General features: G+C 40.1%; 1 protein-coding gene across 1 annotated transcript in view; it reads right to left on the bottom strand.

The window, feature by feature from the left end:
• Positions 1 to 92: 92 nt before the first annotated feature.
• The window catches only part of LOC103917744 (zinc finger protein 407-like), a 215,797-nt gene continuing 201,295 nt past the window's right edge, over positions 93 to 14,594 (bottom strand). Inside the window, exon 7 of the mRNA XM_009324934.1 lies at positions 93 to 2,533. Within this exon, the coding sequence (XP_009323209.1) occupies positions 1,182 to 2,533 (1,352 nt within the window). The 3' untranslated portion in view covers positions 93 to 1,181. The remainder of the gene's footprint in view (positions 2,534 to 14,594) is intronic.

The following is a 14,594-nucleotide window of genomic DNA, read 5'->3' as shown; positions in this document are numbered from 1 at the left end:
GTCAGTTCTGTTTATTGCTTAATATTAAAAATCATGATGCTTCATTTTAATGCTAACATTTTATTTGAAAGACAAAAAAAATAATCCCCAAACCTTGCCAGTTTATATTTTACAATTTTTTTAAAGAAACAAAAGCAGTTGTATCATGGAACAAATCTTTTCAATATGAACTTGCATGAACAATTGCAGTATATCCACAAGTAAATAACTGACATTCTGGACTAAGCAAGAAATACAAGGTCACCTTTTTTTTTTCTACTTGTTAATGTCAATGTCAGAATTTTCTTTAAAACCCCCCATAACATTTCAGAAGTCGCTCACAAAATGAACTGCAAAATGGTATTTATATGAAGCACTATTTATAAGAAAAGCAAAACACTGACAGTGACAATTTTTTTCAAAAAATGCACATTTCTTATGTAGGAGTCTCATCTAAAATTAAGTGGAAGTTACAGACATCAAGTTCTTCTTCCTGAATATGTATAATCAAGAATTTTCTGCACTGTAGCTTCTTTGAGCTCTTCTTTATGGAAAGCCCTATGTGATACCATGAAAGAGCAAGCTACTATGAAAAATTTGATTTTAGATGCAAAAAATAATTCTTTTGATGACATTTTTAGCCAGGGATATTTTAAAGTAAGATTCTAGAAAGCAAAATGCCACCTGTTCTTCTTTAAAATGAAGGGCACCGATTATAGTACGTAAGCTTACCTGTTCACCTTGTTATTGTGGGTTTTGTATTTTTTGCTTATTTATCTGTTCACAAAATGTACATGTAAGTGGAATTATTTTACTCCTGTGATTATGTTAGACAAAAATGACAGAGGGCAGGGAATTACCCTGAGATAAAACAACATTAAAAAAAAAAACAAACAACAAAGCAAGCAGGAACAGAACAATACCTACTTTGGGGGGGTATCCTCTTTTGTAGCCTAATACGCTTGTTTTATAATAATCCCATATAATAATTCTTAGAGCTATTGTAACAAGATTGTACTATCCTTTTCAGTGAACGCCTCCTAGTAGCTGACCTTCACCTCCCGCAGGGTGCGTATTTGTTACCTGGCTAGGAGGGTGTTGTACTGAGAATGTTTTACAGAAAATGTTCCAGGAATACAGTGCCTCCATGGATCTGGTAATTTCCAGCTTTGCCCTGCATCAAGCCTAGGAGATGAAGCTCTTCATGCTTCTCGTACTTCATTATCATCTCTCTGGCCTTGAATTACTTGTGAGCCACCCTCTGTATAAATGACCATGCTTGTTAACTGTTCTTCTGCTCTATCAGGGGATACAGCTTCTGCTTTTATAGCAGTACCAGCCTGCAAAATCTCTTGAGACCCAGCTGTCTCTATCACAGCATGCGAGTACACACCAGGCTCATCCTGCATGTCTGGTGGCAATTCTGTGACGATGTAGTGGGTTGCACCTTCAGAGAAGTCGCCATCAGAACCCTGAACCATGGCTTGAGCTATTTCTTCTGTGACAATAATCTGTGATATTTCCCCATCCGACTCAACTAAATCCATGTGCTCGCTTTGGACACTGAGCGCATGGCTACCAGCTTCCTGCATAATTATCTGAGAGCCTTCTCTAGCTACCATATGCACAGTCCCTTCCTCATTTACAATGACCTGAGTGACACCTTCTTTCATCAGCTGGTCGGCTGCAGTCGTATCACATACAGCAAACCGTAATACTCCTTGGACCATTTTCTTGAAGGCAGCCTGAGCTCTCTCCTGAGATGCAATTATAGCCGATGGGTGCATGACCCGCGTCACTACTTCCATAGGTTTGGTATCTTCCTGAGTCTCTTGAACTTCATGGAACATTTGTATTTCTTGTCCCCCTGCATCACTGGGAATGCTGGGCGTCTCTGGGTTTGGCATTTGCAAGAAATCTTTGTGACTAGACCTGCATCTGTCAAGGAGTCCAGATTTGTTTTCCACTTCACCCAGCTCTGTTACAGCACAAAGCAGGGCATCTAATGCTGAGGAGGAGTCTGGAGGATGGACCGTAGCTTCAGAAGCATCTAAAACTTCTTGCCGCATTATCTGCTGCAGTACAGTGCTACTGGAGTCAGGAACTGCATCTATTTGAACGGCCTCCTCCATATCAGTTCCTGTTCCTTCAACCACTACCACCTGTGTTGCACCATCTGCTAACTGCTCGGTAAGTATCTGCCCTGGAACCATACTACTCACGTGTGAGCCATTTTGATTTGTAGCTATGACTTGCCCGTCTTCTGTAATATGGACCACCCTCGCCATCTGACCAGCCATTGCTAGAGTCTGAAGGGTAGCCGCTGCTGTTTCTTCCACAGAGGCATCAATTGCAAAGTCTCGATCGTATCCTTGAATAATAATAACTTGCTGAACTTCTTCAGGTGACTGTGGCTGTCTTCTACTGCCCCGAAAGACCTTCTCTTTAACTGGAGAAACCTCTCCCAGTGCTGCTGCAGTAAAAGGACTCGTAGTTTCCACAAAGGTTGCTCCTTGCCCCTTCAGTCGGCACTCATAGGACTTGGACACAATGCCTACAAGACAAAATATGCTGTTAACATGGTATCATGGCAAATATCAGTTCATTACTTTAACAAATTGTAGCTTAAATGGAAGAAAATTCCTTGACGATTTTTAGATTTCACTGGCAGAAAACACAGATAAAATGAGCAAGTGAACAAAAACAATTTGCATGTTTTCCAAATAACATATTTACAGGTTGAAATAATTGCTGAGTTTAACAATTCTGCAGCCTATTAACAATTTAAATGTGTTCTTTAAAATATGCTGTATAAAAAAGCCCAGATAAATACAGTACACAGTTAAAAGCCAGTAACACATCTTTTATAGAAGATCCTACTGGTGATATTTCAGTACTTCAGTGTATTGGGCTTGCGTGGCAAGGTTTTGGTAGTGGGGGGGGCTACAGGGGTGGCTTCTATGAGGAGATGCTAGAAGCTTCTCCTCTGTCCGGTAGAGCCAATGCCAGCTGGCTCCAAGATGGACCCGCTGCTGGCCAAGGCCGAGCCCATCAGCGATGATGGTAGCGCCTCTGTGATAACATATTTAAGAAGGGGAAAAAACTGCTGCGCAACAGCAGCCAGGAGAGAGAAGTGAGAATATGTGAGAGGAACAACTCTGCAGACACCAAGGTCAGTGAAGAAGGAGGGGCAGGAGGTGCTCTAGGTGCCGGGGCAGAGATTCCCCTGCAGCCCGTGGTGAAGACCATGGTGAGGCAGGCTGTCCCCCTGCAGCCCATGGAGGTTAATGGTGGAGCAGATATCCACCTGCAGCCCGTGGAGGACCCCATGCCAGAGCAGGTGGATGCCCGAAGGAGGCTGTGACCCTGGGGGAAGCCTGCACTAGAGCAGGCCCATGCTGGAGCAGTCTGTTCCTGAAGGACTGCACCCCATGGAAGGGACCCACGCTGGAGCAGTTCGTGAAGAACTGCAGCCCGTGGGAAGGACTCACGTTGGAGAAGTTCGTGGAGAAAAATCTCCTGTGGGAGGGACCCCACGTTGGAGCAAGGGAAGAGTGTGAGGAGGAAGGAGCGGCAGAGACAACGTGTGATGAACTGACTGCAACCCCCATTCCCCATCCCCCTGTGCCGCTCGGTGGGGGGAGGAGGTAGAGAAAATCAGGAGTGAAGTTGAGCCTGGGAAGAAGGGAGGGTGGGGGAAGGTGTTTTAAGATTCGGTTTTATTTCTCATTACCCTACTCTGATTTGATTGGTAATAAATTAAACTAATTTCCCCAAGTCAAGTCTGTTTTGCCCGTGGTGGTAATTGGTGAGTGGTCTCTCCCTGTCCTTATCTCGACCCACGAGCCTTTCTTTATATTTTCTCTCCCCTGTCCAGCTGAGGAGGGGGAGTGATAGAGAGGCTTTGGTGGGCACTTGGCGTCCAGCCAGGGTCAACCCACCACATTCAGTAATGAATTTTAGGATCGTATATTACATTAAACATATCTGGGTGTGAAAAACTGTGGCTGATCTTCTTAATACCCTGCTTTTGTTGGTGAGGTAATTGCCATGCTGTCATTTTGATGCCATTGTCTTCCCCTTCATTTCCCACCTAGCATCTTCTCCAGCACACCTGACTTAGTCACTAGCCTAGTTACCTGGGGAAAACACTTGGTAGTTTTCTTACCCTAAGCAGGATATTCTATAAAATATCATCCAGAGAAACCTCAATTACACTTCTTAATTATTTCTACATGAAATCAATTAACAAATTAAAATACTTGTAACCTCCACATTCCAACTGCTTGCTCTGCCACTCGCTCTGGTTTTGGGTCATTGAAAAGTTTCCTTCTCAGTTCTCATCACTAACAATGAAGCTTCAGCAAAGCAAATCATGCCCACAGCTGCACAAAATCAAGCCCACCATCCTCCAAGCATGGCCTCAGGGTTGCCTTCAGCATTTTTGGGCAGACATAACTGAGAGCACCCTGTGACCAGCTTTGTGGATGTCTGTGGCAGAACAGCTCTAGCACTCGCTGTCTCCCTGTGGCAGTGCCATCCTGAGGCACCCCTGCAGCTCCTGCAGGTGCGGGTAAGTGAGCTTTGGGCCACAACCAGTGCACACAGAGAGAAGAATGGGTCCCGGACACTGAGCATGAGGTGAGGGTCTAATGCCAGATGGGCCTTGGGAAGGCTGATTAAGTCTGTGCTGCTGAGACTACTCACACCCATGCTCTAGTTTAAGTTCACCTACACAAACTGAAATCACACCTCTGGAATAACAGGAAGAAAAGGAAGAAAAAAAATTGACTCTTACAGTCAACTTCCAGGCTAGCACTGTACTTTCCAAGCCACCAAGACACTTCTAGTGAACAACATGCTCCGTTGAACTCAAGAGGCCAAGAAAATTATACTGAAGCTGGTCTAAGGGGGCTCTTTCACCCAAAGCATAGCACTGTCAGGCCCTGATCCCACAGAGAACTAAACTGGGCTCTAAAGACCAGAGACTCGTTTGCTTAAAGGTCAGTTCACACTTAGGAGCTGTGTTACTCTGAGACTGAGTACTTGGCATCTTGCACCATCTAGCAACTTGATATGCTAAGGTGCATATCAAGCTAATATTCCAAGATAACACCAATGCTTAAAAGACTGAGCTCTTGCTGGCATCTATCTATCTATCTATCTATCTATCTATCTATCTATCTCTATCTATCTATCTATCTATCTATCTTTTCTTCTATTACAAAGCTTCTGGTGGAGAACTGTACTGTGAAGCACGAGAAGTAATTTTGTTAAGCTGAAAGGCTGCAAATCACCTTCACAAGTCTAAACTGATGTTATACAACTTTCTCCATCTTAGTTTGCAAGGCAGGTTATCTTTGGAAAAGAAAATTAACAATTTAAACCATTAGAGTGTTTCCAAGTGATGCTGCATGATAAATCTGGCACATGCAATTGTAGTACATTTTGTCAGGCATAAGTGAGAAGGAAGCTTACTGCGGTACGACTGGTTCTTATCCCCACTTTTCCTGTGCTCTCTGTAGGCACTGACATTCACAAGACCCCCCAAAGAGCAGAAAAATAGGAAGGGGAAATCAACATAAAGTGACAATTATCTTAGCTCTTCCACATTTTATAATAGAGTAGAAGTAATTAATTCTCTCAGGAATCTTGCTTTGTTGACATGATAAAAGAGGAGCCTGGCAGTGATGTGGCACAAAATCAAAATAACTCTACAAATCATGCATTTTCCACTGGATTTCAAAATCAAAATAACTCTACGATCATAATTTTCACAGGCGCACAGCAAAATCATGACATCTTTCCCCTAAGATCATGATAATTTATGTACAGGCCACAGCATCACTGCACTGAGGAGAAGCTCCGATCTGGGGAAGGGAAAGAAAAAGGAAATTCATCCTGTTTTCATCTCCTCAAACAAACGCTGTGCCCGTGAATCTATGCAACTCCAGTCTTTACTGTGCAATTGAATGGGAAGTCTCCTGGGTGAAGAGCTATCCGGTGAATCCCTCGCAGCACTGATAATTATGCCATTCTGACTGCTTACTTAATCTATTTGAATCCAGAGGTGAGTTAAGCCACTTCCTGACCATTAAAGTAAACTACATGGGTAAATACTGCTGTCACTAAGGGGTGTGATGAAGCTTAACTACACCAACATCTTAACCTCAGCTCAGTGCAACCCCAGCTATTCCATCACAGTTCATAAATGCGATTGCAGGTCCATCTTTTGATTCAGCAATTTAATAACTTCGAGTGCTGTCAGTACTGCTTTGAAAAATGGCTCCTATAAAATGTAACAGCCTCAATCAGATTGTAAAAGATTCACCCACTGAAGATTCTTCCATTTCAACTATAATGAATTAATGTTGAGCTGTGTAGAAGTTCAAGTGTCATTTAAACTAATGTGAATCTACTGTAACTTTAAATTTTAACTGGACTATGACCAAGAATTTACTGGGAACATCAACTTCAATTTTAGTGATTTTTCATGGTAAATATGAATTGCAGATTTTACTGGTTTTCTTTTGTTTTAACAGTGAAAAGCCAAGTAGGGAAGATATTTAGAAAACAACATATTTTGAGGCTTAGCTGCTATTTCGACTTTGGAACAGTGCATTTCTATAATGGAGCACTGCTATCCAACACAACATTTGTAGGAATTTTTATGTATTTAAGGAACATGTCACATTATTGGACTGTATGTAGCAACAAATCACGTTGTCCTACTAAATCCAGCCTGCCTCTCGCCCCCTCTTAAAAACGGGTAAAGAGAAGGGGTAAGTGTTGGCTGACATGGCAAACATAAGCTGCAATACAAGCCCACATTAATATTAGGAAAAGTGGACTTGTTGCTGATTGCATGTCATTGCAAATTAAAAAGATACACAAATAGGCATTAAAATGACAAAATATAATGATAGGAGAGCTCATATTCGGACAATTTGTAAAGAGGTGTTTCATATCTAGGGGTGCAATGATCACAGAATTGGTTTCTTTCCAAGAAGTCTGTCATTTCAGCAGAGCCATTATTTATCAGTTGGAGTCCTGAGCAACTGTTAGTTTTTTATTTGAAAATGTCAGGATTTTTTAGACATTAAAACCATATTGTCAGGTTATTTTAATTCTCAGAGACCACAAACTCCTGAAATAGGGCTAAAAGAAATGCTTTGATGTTTAATGTGCTTCTGGGAAACTACAAATAGGGCTTAGTACCTTTTTCCCTCTCTTTTACTCAATACCTGACTTTCTTTTGTGTGTCTGTTTTATTCTTTTGTTACTGTCATCATTTGTTCCCCACAGAATAAATACCTTCTTCTTTTGTTAAGCTTACATTTAATTAAAATGTACAGGATTTGTGCAGTAAACTCGAATGAAACAAATAAAACAAGGGCCCCCTCTCTTGAAGGCATACGTTGTGAATGAAAAATGTCATTACAGACTAAAAAATTTTGCAGTAAACAGGGCCTACAGAGAGAAGTTTCCCCCGTAATGACATCCATAAAATACACAAATGGCACTTTTAGTACCATCCTGAATATGGCATTTTCTGTGCTCTACACACAATCTAAATGGTTTGATCATAGAGCATAATACTCCATTGGGTTTATAGAACAATCAATGTTCCATAAAATGATGTATTTATCCAATAGTAGGCTCAGCAGTTACTGGTGTATGACATTGTAGGACACTGGCTTTGTACTGTTCAGCAGCACACATGCTGGCTGTAAAACTTATCTAACACTACTTCAACAACTTCATCTCATCTGTGTCAAGTAATTTGTTGAAGCCTCAGCTCGGTTTAAAAAAAAACTTGTAATAAAAATTCATAGAATTTTCAGGAGAATGAAAGCTGATGACAATAGAAAGGTCACATTGTGGCGCCACTCACGGGGTCGGGGGTCAGCAGCAGTTCTAAAACAGAAAGTAGATTTCATGCATCGTGTAGCAGATAAAGATGGCATTAAGGAGACTTGTCTCAGAAAGAAATGCGTAATGCGTTAGGAAAGTCTGGGCTAATATTATATGTAAAGCACCACTTTGCTCTCAGCCAGCAGCCTCTTTAGAATTCTAACCCTTCCCCAAAAGTTGTAGCAAGCGGTTGTGCATGGTGAGGCTAGGCTGAGGACATCCTTCACAAGGAGCACCTTTAGGACAAAGCAGTAAGTCATAAATGAAAAAATCTATTACGATGACGGAAATGATCTGCATTTACACAGCAAGCTTAAACCAGCTATTTTTCCTTTTCTGCAAAAGTTCTAGGAGGCCTGATTTATAGCACCTTATTCAGCAACACTTAATTTTTCATACTTTGGTGATTGGGTATGTTATTTATTGACACATACGAATATTTGGTATCTACTAAAATGCGTTGAATATTAAATAATGCGAATGCAAAGAAACATATTTTCCTGCAATTAAACACAACCTTCAAGGAATTTAAAAGATATAGAAAATTCAACTTATATTGGGCATCACTTGAAGGAGCAACTGATTTTTTTATTTTAAAAGTTATTGTCTACATGGCAGTATAATATTTTGAATGGTATGGTAAGTCCGCCATTCAAATTCATAAAGAAATAATTTAGGCCTTGATCAAGCTCCAAGTTTCTGCTCTTTTTTCTTTCCTTTTTTTTAAAATTATTTTTGTAATGATCTCTAATTAATTAAGTGAAGTCTAAGAGCTGTGGCATAATGTCGTAACTTTGGGATTTCCTTGATTTTCAGAGGCCATAACATTAAGCCACGTTTTTCAGATCTCTGTTCCTTAACCATAGTAAAAACTATTCTTTCTCATTTGTAAGGTTTTTATGTGCAAGCAATGCATGGGCCAGCATTTTTTAAACCAGATAGTTAAGCTACTAAGTAAGAAGTTGTGAAGGCTCATTCATGTCTTCTGCTGAAGGAAAGAAGATAGAATGGGTCAAACCAAGAAGTGAAATAAATCAGCAACCCAAAATGGCTCTGTCAGAACTATTACGTCCACAAAGGCAGCAAATATTTGTAAAGCAGTACAAATAAATATACCTATAGGGGACTTAACCAGCTCCCTAAGAGACAAAAAAGATCCACCATTGACACAAAGTATGTAAATCTCAAGAGATACCAGTGCAGCAAGGTTTTTTTTCCTTTCAGTATATTATTACGCTAAAAAGAAAATTAAACAACAAAACCAATTCCAAATAATGTTCATCGTTCATTTTATACTTAAAAATCCAGTAATGTCATGTTTCAATGCTGAAACTCAAAATGTCCTTGGCTTCTAGCTTTGTCCTTAACCACTCAATCATGTTTAGAAACTTCAAGGTCTTCTAAGAATTTCTGGAATAAAGGATGAAGTTTTAACCTTTCAGGTATCTTAAACAAAGCAGCAGATGTCCTTTTAGCTTCCTTAAAATGTAAAAGGAAATATTTTTGTAGTTTTTTTTTTTCTTTTGAAAAACAGACTGAAATTTCCTGCTTGTTATTTTTACCTCCCACAACTTAGAGGGCTATGACAACAGCAACAAAAAGAAACAAAATAAATAGCTGAGCCATTCAGTTAGGGTGTTTAGGCAGTTTGTCTGGTTTGGTTTAGTTTCCCTCCAGTGTCCAATTAACCTTTGGGAAAAGGCCTTCTCCGTGAAAAATTTCAGTTTCTCTTTTCCTGCACTGAAGGTCAAAAATGAACAGTATAGAGCCCAGTGTTACAGAAGCTATGCAAATAAAAAATACACATACCGAAACTCCCACTGATCATGGCAAACATGTACAGCGTTAATGTGCAGATTTTACAACTGCCTAACCTGCACAGTAACTGATTTTCTTGTAGGCTACTTTTCCTCTTTACCTGCTTGCCACCATGCAGGCTTGTCTTCTCAACTCCTACATGTGAGCAAAAACTTCACTGTGGCATATACAGCAATTACCGATATGGGCAAGCAGCATTAGGAACGTATTTGGAGTATTTTAGCTAGCTCTTCCAGTGCAATTTAGCAGCTGGAGATGAGGATAGCCAGCCTGGACATTTTTTGGCAGTCCAGCTTCAAAGGCTACTCTGACCCTCAGTTTGGGAACAACTGACATCGATGCTACGTGGATGCACTTTTGCTGTTTCAGCCCCTGCAGTGCAACTGGAAAGTTCATTTTTGGCACTTCTAAATCAGAATCCCAATTTTAAGAGGTACTGTTTGTGATTGGTCAAACCAGAGAACTCTGTTTCCAAGGCAGACAGAACATATAAGATAATACGAAAAATAATATGCATGCTAATATGAGAAAATTAAGGGGGAAAAAAAAACCCCACAAGCTCTGCTCATAAGGAAAATTATATGGATTTCTGAAATAGGTCTAGTCCCAGACAGTAACTGTTTTGTCAAAAAAAGCAAAAAACCCTTTTTGTCATTATTATCTCAGCAAGAGTTTTTGTTTTTCAAGAATATATACATTTAGATCCTGGTCTTATAAACATTTATTTATCAAGAGTACTGCTTACCACCATAGTTAGCCTCAATAGTCTCAAAGGGACTAAACATGGTAGCTCGCATTATGCATTGTGTTTGCATAATCAGGCCCTTGGGATTAACAATTCTGAAAGTGGCTAGCCTTCCCTAACGTTTGATGTATGTATACGCACTAAAGAGAAAAGACACTTGTAAGGGATACCTAAAATAAAATACCACGTTATTAAATGATCAAGCAGAAATTACATTCTTCTGCATACCTATCAAATACAAGTATTGTGATTTCCTGTATTTATTAATTCTGATTTATGCACCCATTCAGTAAAAAGGAGCACCTGTTCTTTGCTCGAGGGCATGTCTCAACCCATTTGAAAGCACAGTAGTTTTTAGGGGGGATGCTTGGGAATAACTAGAAATAGTAAGTTTCCCTAGTTCTTTTTGTTAGTTAAGATAGCAGAAACTACCATTTCCAATGTGATAGTCATATCTGTATTTCATTTATAAATTCAACTATGTTACAGCGTACATTCATATCTTTCCAGAGTAAATTATGGGAAATAACCATTTGTCTTCATTGCAGACGCTTTTGTATCTATAGTAGAAAACAAACCTCTATTCAATAACTGCACAGAGGCACCATTAAAATCAAATTTACAGTAAACAGAACCTGCAGCTGGGGTAAAACACTAACTGTTAGTATTTTAATTATCAGTGAAGCTTTCGGAGGTCTAACATCTGCTCATAGCCAAATGACAGCAGCTGCTTGTGTACACTTAAAACAATGTGAATTTCTTCTATAAATATTAAAATGAATTGTATGTTGTGTGTTCATTGTGGCTATATTCTTATTAAGCTGTTTAAGTATAAGGGGTGTTTTGAACTTCTTTCTTGTGGCAAATTCATAAAGGGCTGACCTCTTCGAAAGAATGAGAGGCGAAGACAGCAAAAATTCTTGAGTCTGTAAATTGAAAATGTTTAGAGACAGTACTAGAGGTCACCCTCTGCCAAGACGTTGCTAGTAAATGCTAACAAAACAACAGCCGTAAGTTCTGATCATTGTGCGCTGTAGTAACTTCAAGGACAGGACTTCTCAGCATGCAAGTTGTCAGGAGTCTACGGGATGGGTTATGTCAAAAGCTAAGCAATTAATGGGCTATCTTACCAGAAAAAAAAAATTCTGTTTCAATATCTGAAGCATCGGAGGAGATGAGTATATTCTCTTTTGTGGACTTCATCAAAATCATACTGGAATGAGCCCTGATTTGTACGATTAGAAGTAATAAACTGTCAGGAAGAAGGAGCTACGCTGGGCCAATATGAGATCAGTTAATTTTGCTAAAAAGAGTGAGCTTCATAACTTAATTTTTTAGCTTTTTATCTGGACACTGACATACAGTTGATGTTTTCCTTTTTGTCTCTCACCTGCTTGGGAATATAGGAAAGAAACCCAGAGGAGTGACATACATCTGGTCGAATGGTAGAGGCTGGTACAGTGAGAGGAAGAGAGCATTACAACCAGTTTCAGAGGAAAACAAGGGAAGGGGGTTTTATGGTTTTAACTTGCACAGGTTTTCAGTGGAGAAAGATCTATGTCTTTGCTTTTATAGCATCAAATGTAAAGCCAGTGGCTAACAACATTTATATATTTTTCCAGTAGATCTACAGCTGGAAAGGAGCACTACGATCATTTAGTCTGAAAGCTGTAGGTCATGCCAATCTGTGTTTTGAAAAAAGTACCGATTAGATGCTTCAGCCTTACGTATGTAACCACAACACAGGATCAACCACCAGTACAGCTGTCCCCAAACTGGTACATGGCATGAGACAAAGGTGAGTTAATTATGAATGTGGTTCCTGAGCTTCTGACATCAGATTTCCCACCTCCAAAGTCAGGCTCAGTGCAAGGGATCCAACTGGAGGGAATGGGGCTGGTTATAGGTGATCCACTTACAACGCAGAGGCCTTCCCCTCTGCTGGCCGCCCCTCACTCCTCCTGAGGCACCGACAGCATCAAGGCTTCACGCCTAAAATGACGATCATCGGAAAAGATGCTGATTTTTCAGCGCAGAGTGTCACAGGCTTAGCAGCAACGCTAGCATTACTTAGGAAGCATGAAGCAGGGTACATGCTGATTCTGGGAGGTGGGATGGGAAGTAGAGGCTGGAGAGATGGGTAACTCTTTTATACCACTTTCAAGGGTTGATTTTGTGACAAAGTCTTCTTTTCACGATTCACCTCTGGTGAAGGATGGAAGCAGCATGTTTCCAGCATATCTTCAAAGGAAGAGCTGTTCATATAATTGACCCTTCTGCTGACAGAAGTATATTTTCAGTGCTACTGATACAGTAGTACTTAAATGAGCTGTCTTCCACTTCCAGTATTAGAAGGCACTAGGGCTGTACGTAGATAAAACAAGACAGAAGACACCAAAGGTGGTGCTTTCTGAGCCATCGCTGAGCACAGGAATGGCTAAGATGGTGTGTGCACCACAGCTGCACGGGAAGTGCAAAGCAAACAGTTGCACTGCAGCTCTGCCTAAGTGCTCAGAAGCTCCTTACTCGAGTTGCATCTGCTCAGCTGCAAAGTTGTGCTTTCACGATCTGAGTAATTTTCATACTACTCTGTCGACAAAACTACCTAAATTGTTGGTTAGCTAGAGGTAGACATCAACAGCTTTTAGACGGCACACGGAGTTAACACTGAATGGGGAGGAAGTGTTAACATCACTACAAAGAAAAACAGGATGTAACATAAGTAAATACAAAAATAACAATGCAAGACTCAACTTGTGCTACTGCATACTTGCACTTGTGGAGAAAGTAAATATGCAAAAATGACATTCAATGAGCGAGAAGTCCCTTGAGAACTGTAACGCTGAAGAAATTTAAAGAATGACAGTGTTCATCAAATTACATGCGAGTTTATGAAAATGTAAAACAGGAAAATAAAACAGGCCAAAGCAATTTTTAATTGCACATTCAAAGGCACGTCTGCTGCACATTGTCCTGGTACAGATACAACTGAATTATGTCTTGACCTCGCTAGGGGAGAGATCTTGACTAAGGAATATTCAGAATAGTGAAACAAGAATGATTAGAAGGCTGACTTGCATGGAAATATTGAAGGTTTAAGTGCACATATTCTGGCTACATGTTCTGCAAATGCTGAAGAGGGAGGAAAATTTTTGTCGCTTTTGGGTCAGCATAATCTGATTCTGATGAAACACTAGAACATTCATGCCATACTGCGAGAAGACGTTTGGATATGGTGAGTAATGGAAAGCCAATTCAGCTACCTCGTCCACTTCCAGGTGCCAGGGTGACGAAGCTCCCAGATGGAATAAATTGACTGCACAGTAGTTAGAATATGATTTAACTTGATTCATCACCATTTGTACTGCAAATACATATCATTTCCAAACAGTTCAGTGAAACATAGCACGCAATTCTGCAGTAACTACGTAGTTAACTTTTGTAAACAACTCCATTCTGAACTACAGTTCACCCAAGACAGTGGCGCCTTAAGTCTTAAAAAGCCAAAGAATTTGCAATGACTGTCAATCAGACGAAGCATGAATCCCATTCAAATATGGAATAGTAAACAAACACTGCCACTCTGGCAGGTCATTGTGTTAGCTCTTCTTATTTTTTCCTTCCTGAGACCCAATTTAGACTAGAAAAAGAGGGACTATTTTAAAACTTACTAGTGATCACATTTTTCTGATATATTTTAAATGCCACTTAGCTCTTACTTCTGATAGCACTTGTTCAAAGATTTATTATATATATCTGTCTACAACTGAAGCCACATAATGCTTAAAGCATGTTAATTAAATGATGCCAAGTGGTTTAAAAACACCATGGTTCCTAGTATACTTGTCTGTAGCATGACACAGTGCAGTGAATGCACTTCTTATTCTGCTGTTCCATAGGACCTGCTACAGCATCGTTAGTGGTAACATAAGTGGACCCCAAGCACTTCTACTATTGCTGGAACTTAGTTCACATTTTTCAGTGCAGTAGACAAAATTTCAGAGTACGTTATGATCATTTTTGTGAAAGCGGTGAAGCTCATAATACGTGACAAGACAGAGACCAGATAACACCCCCACCAAAAAAACCCCAGAAGCCTGGAGCTAGATATCTGGAAGATCTGACTTTCAAAACCACT

Source organism: Pygoscelis adeliae, unplaced genomic scaffold, assembly GCF_000699105.1.
Source record: "Pygoscelis adeliae isolate BGI_AS28 unplaced genomic scaffold, ASM69910v1 Scaffold135, whole genome shotgun sequence".
Classification (NCBI taxonomy): domain Eukaryota; kingdom Metazoa; phylum Chordata; class Aves; order Sphenisciformes; family Spheniscidae; genus Pygoscelis; species Pygoscelis adeliae.
The sequence above is the reverse complement of the archived record's forward strand: the minus strand, read 5'-3'. Positions and strand labels throughout refer to the sequence as shown.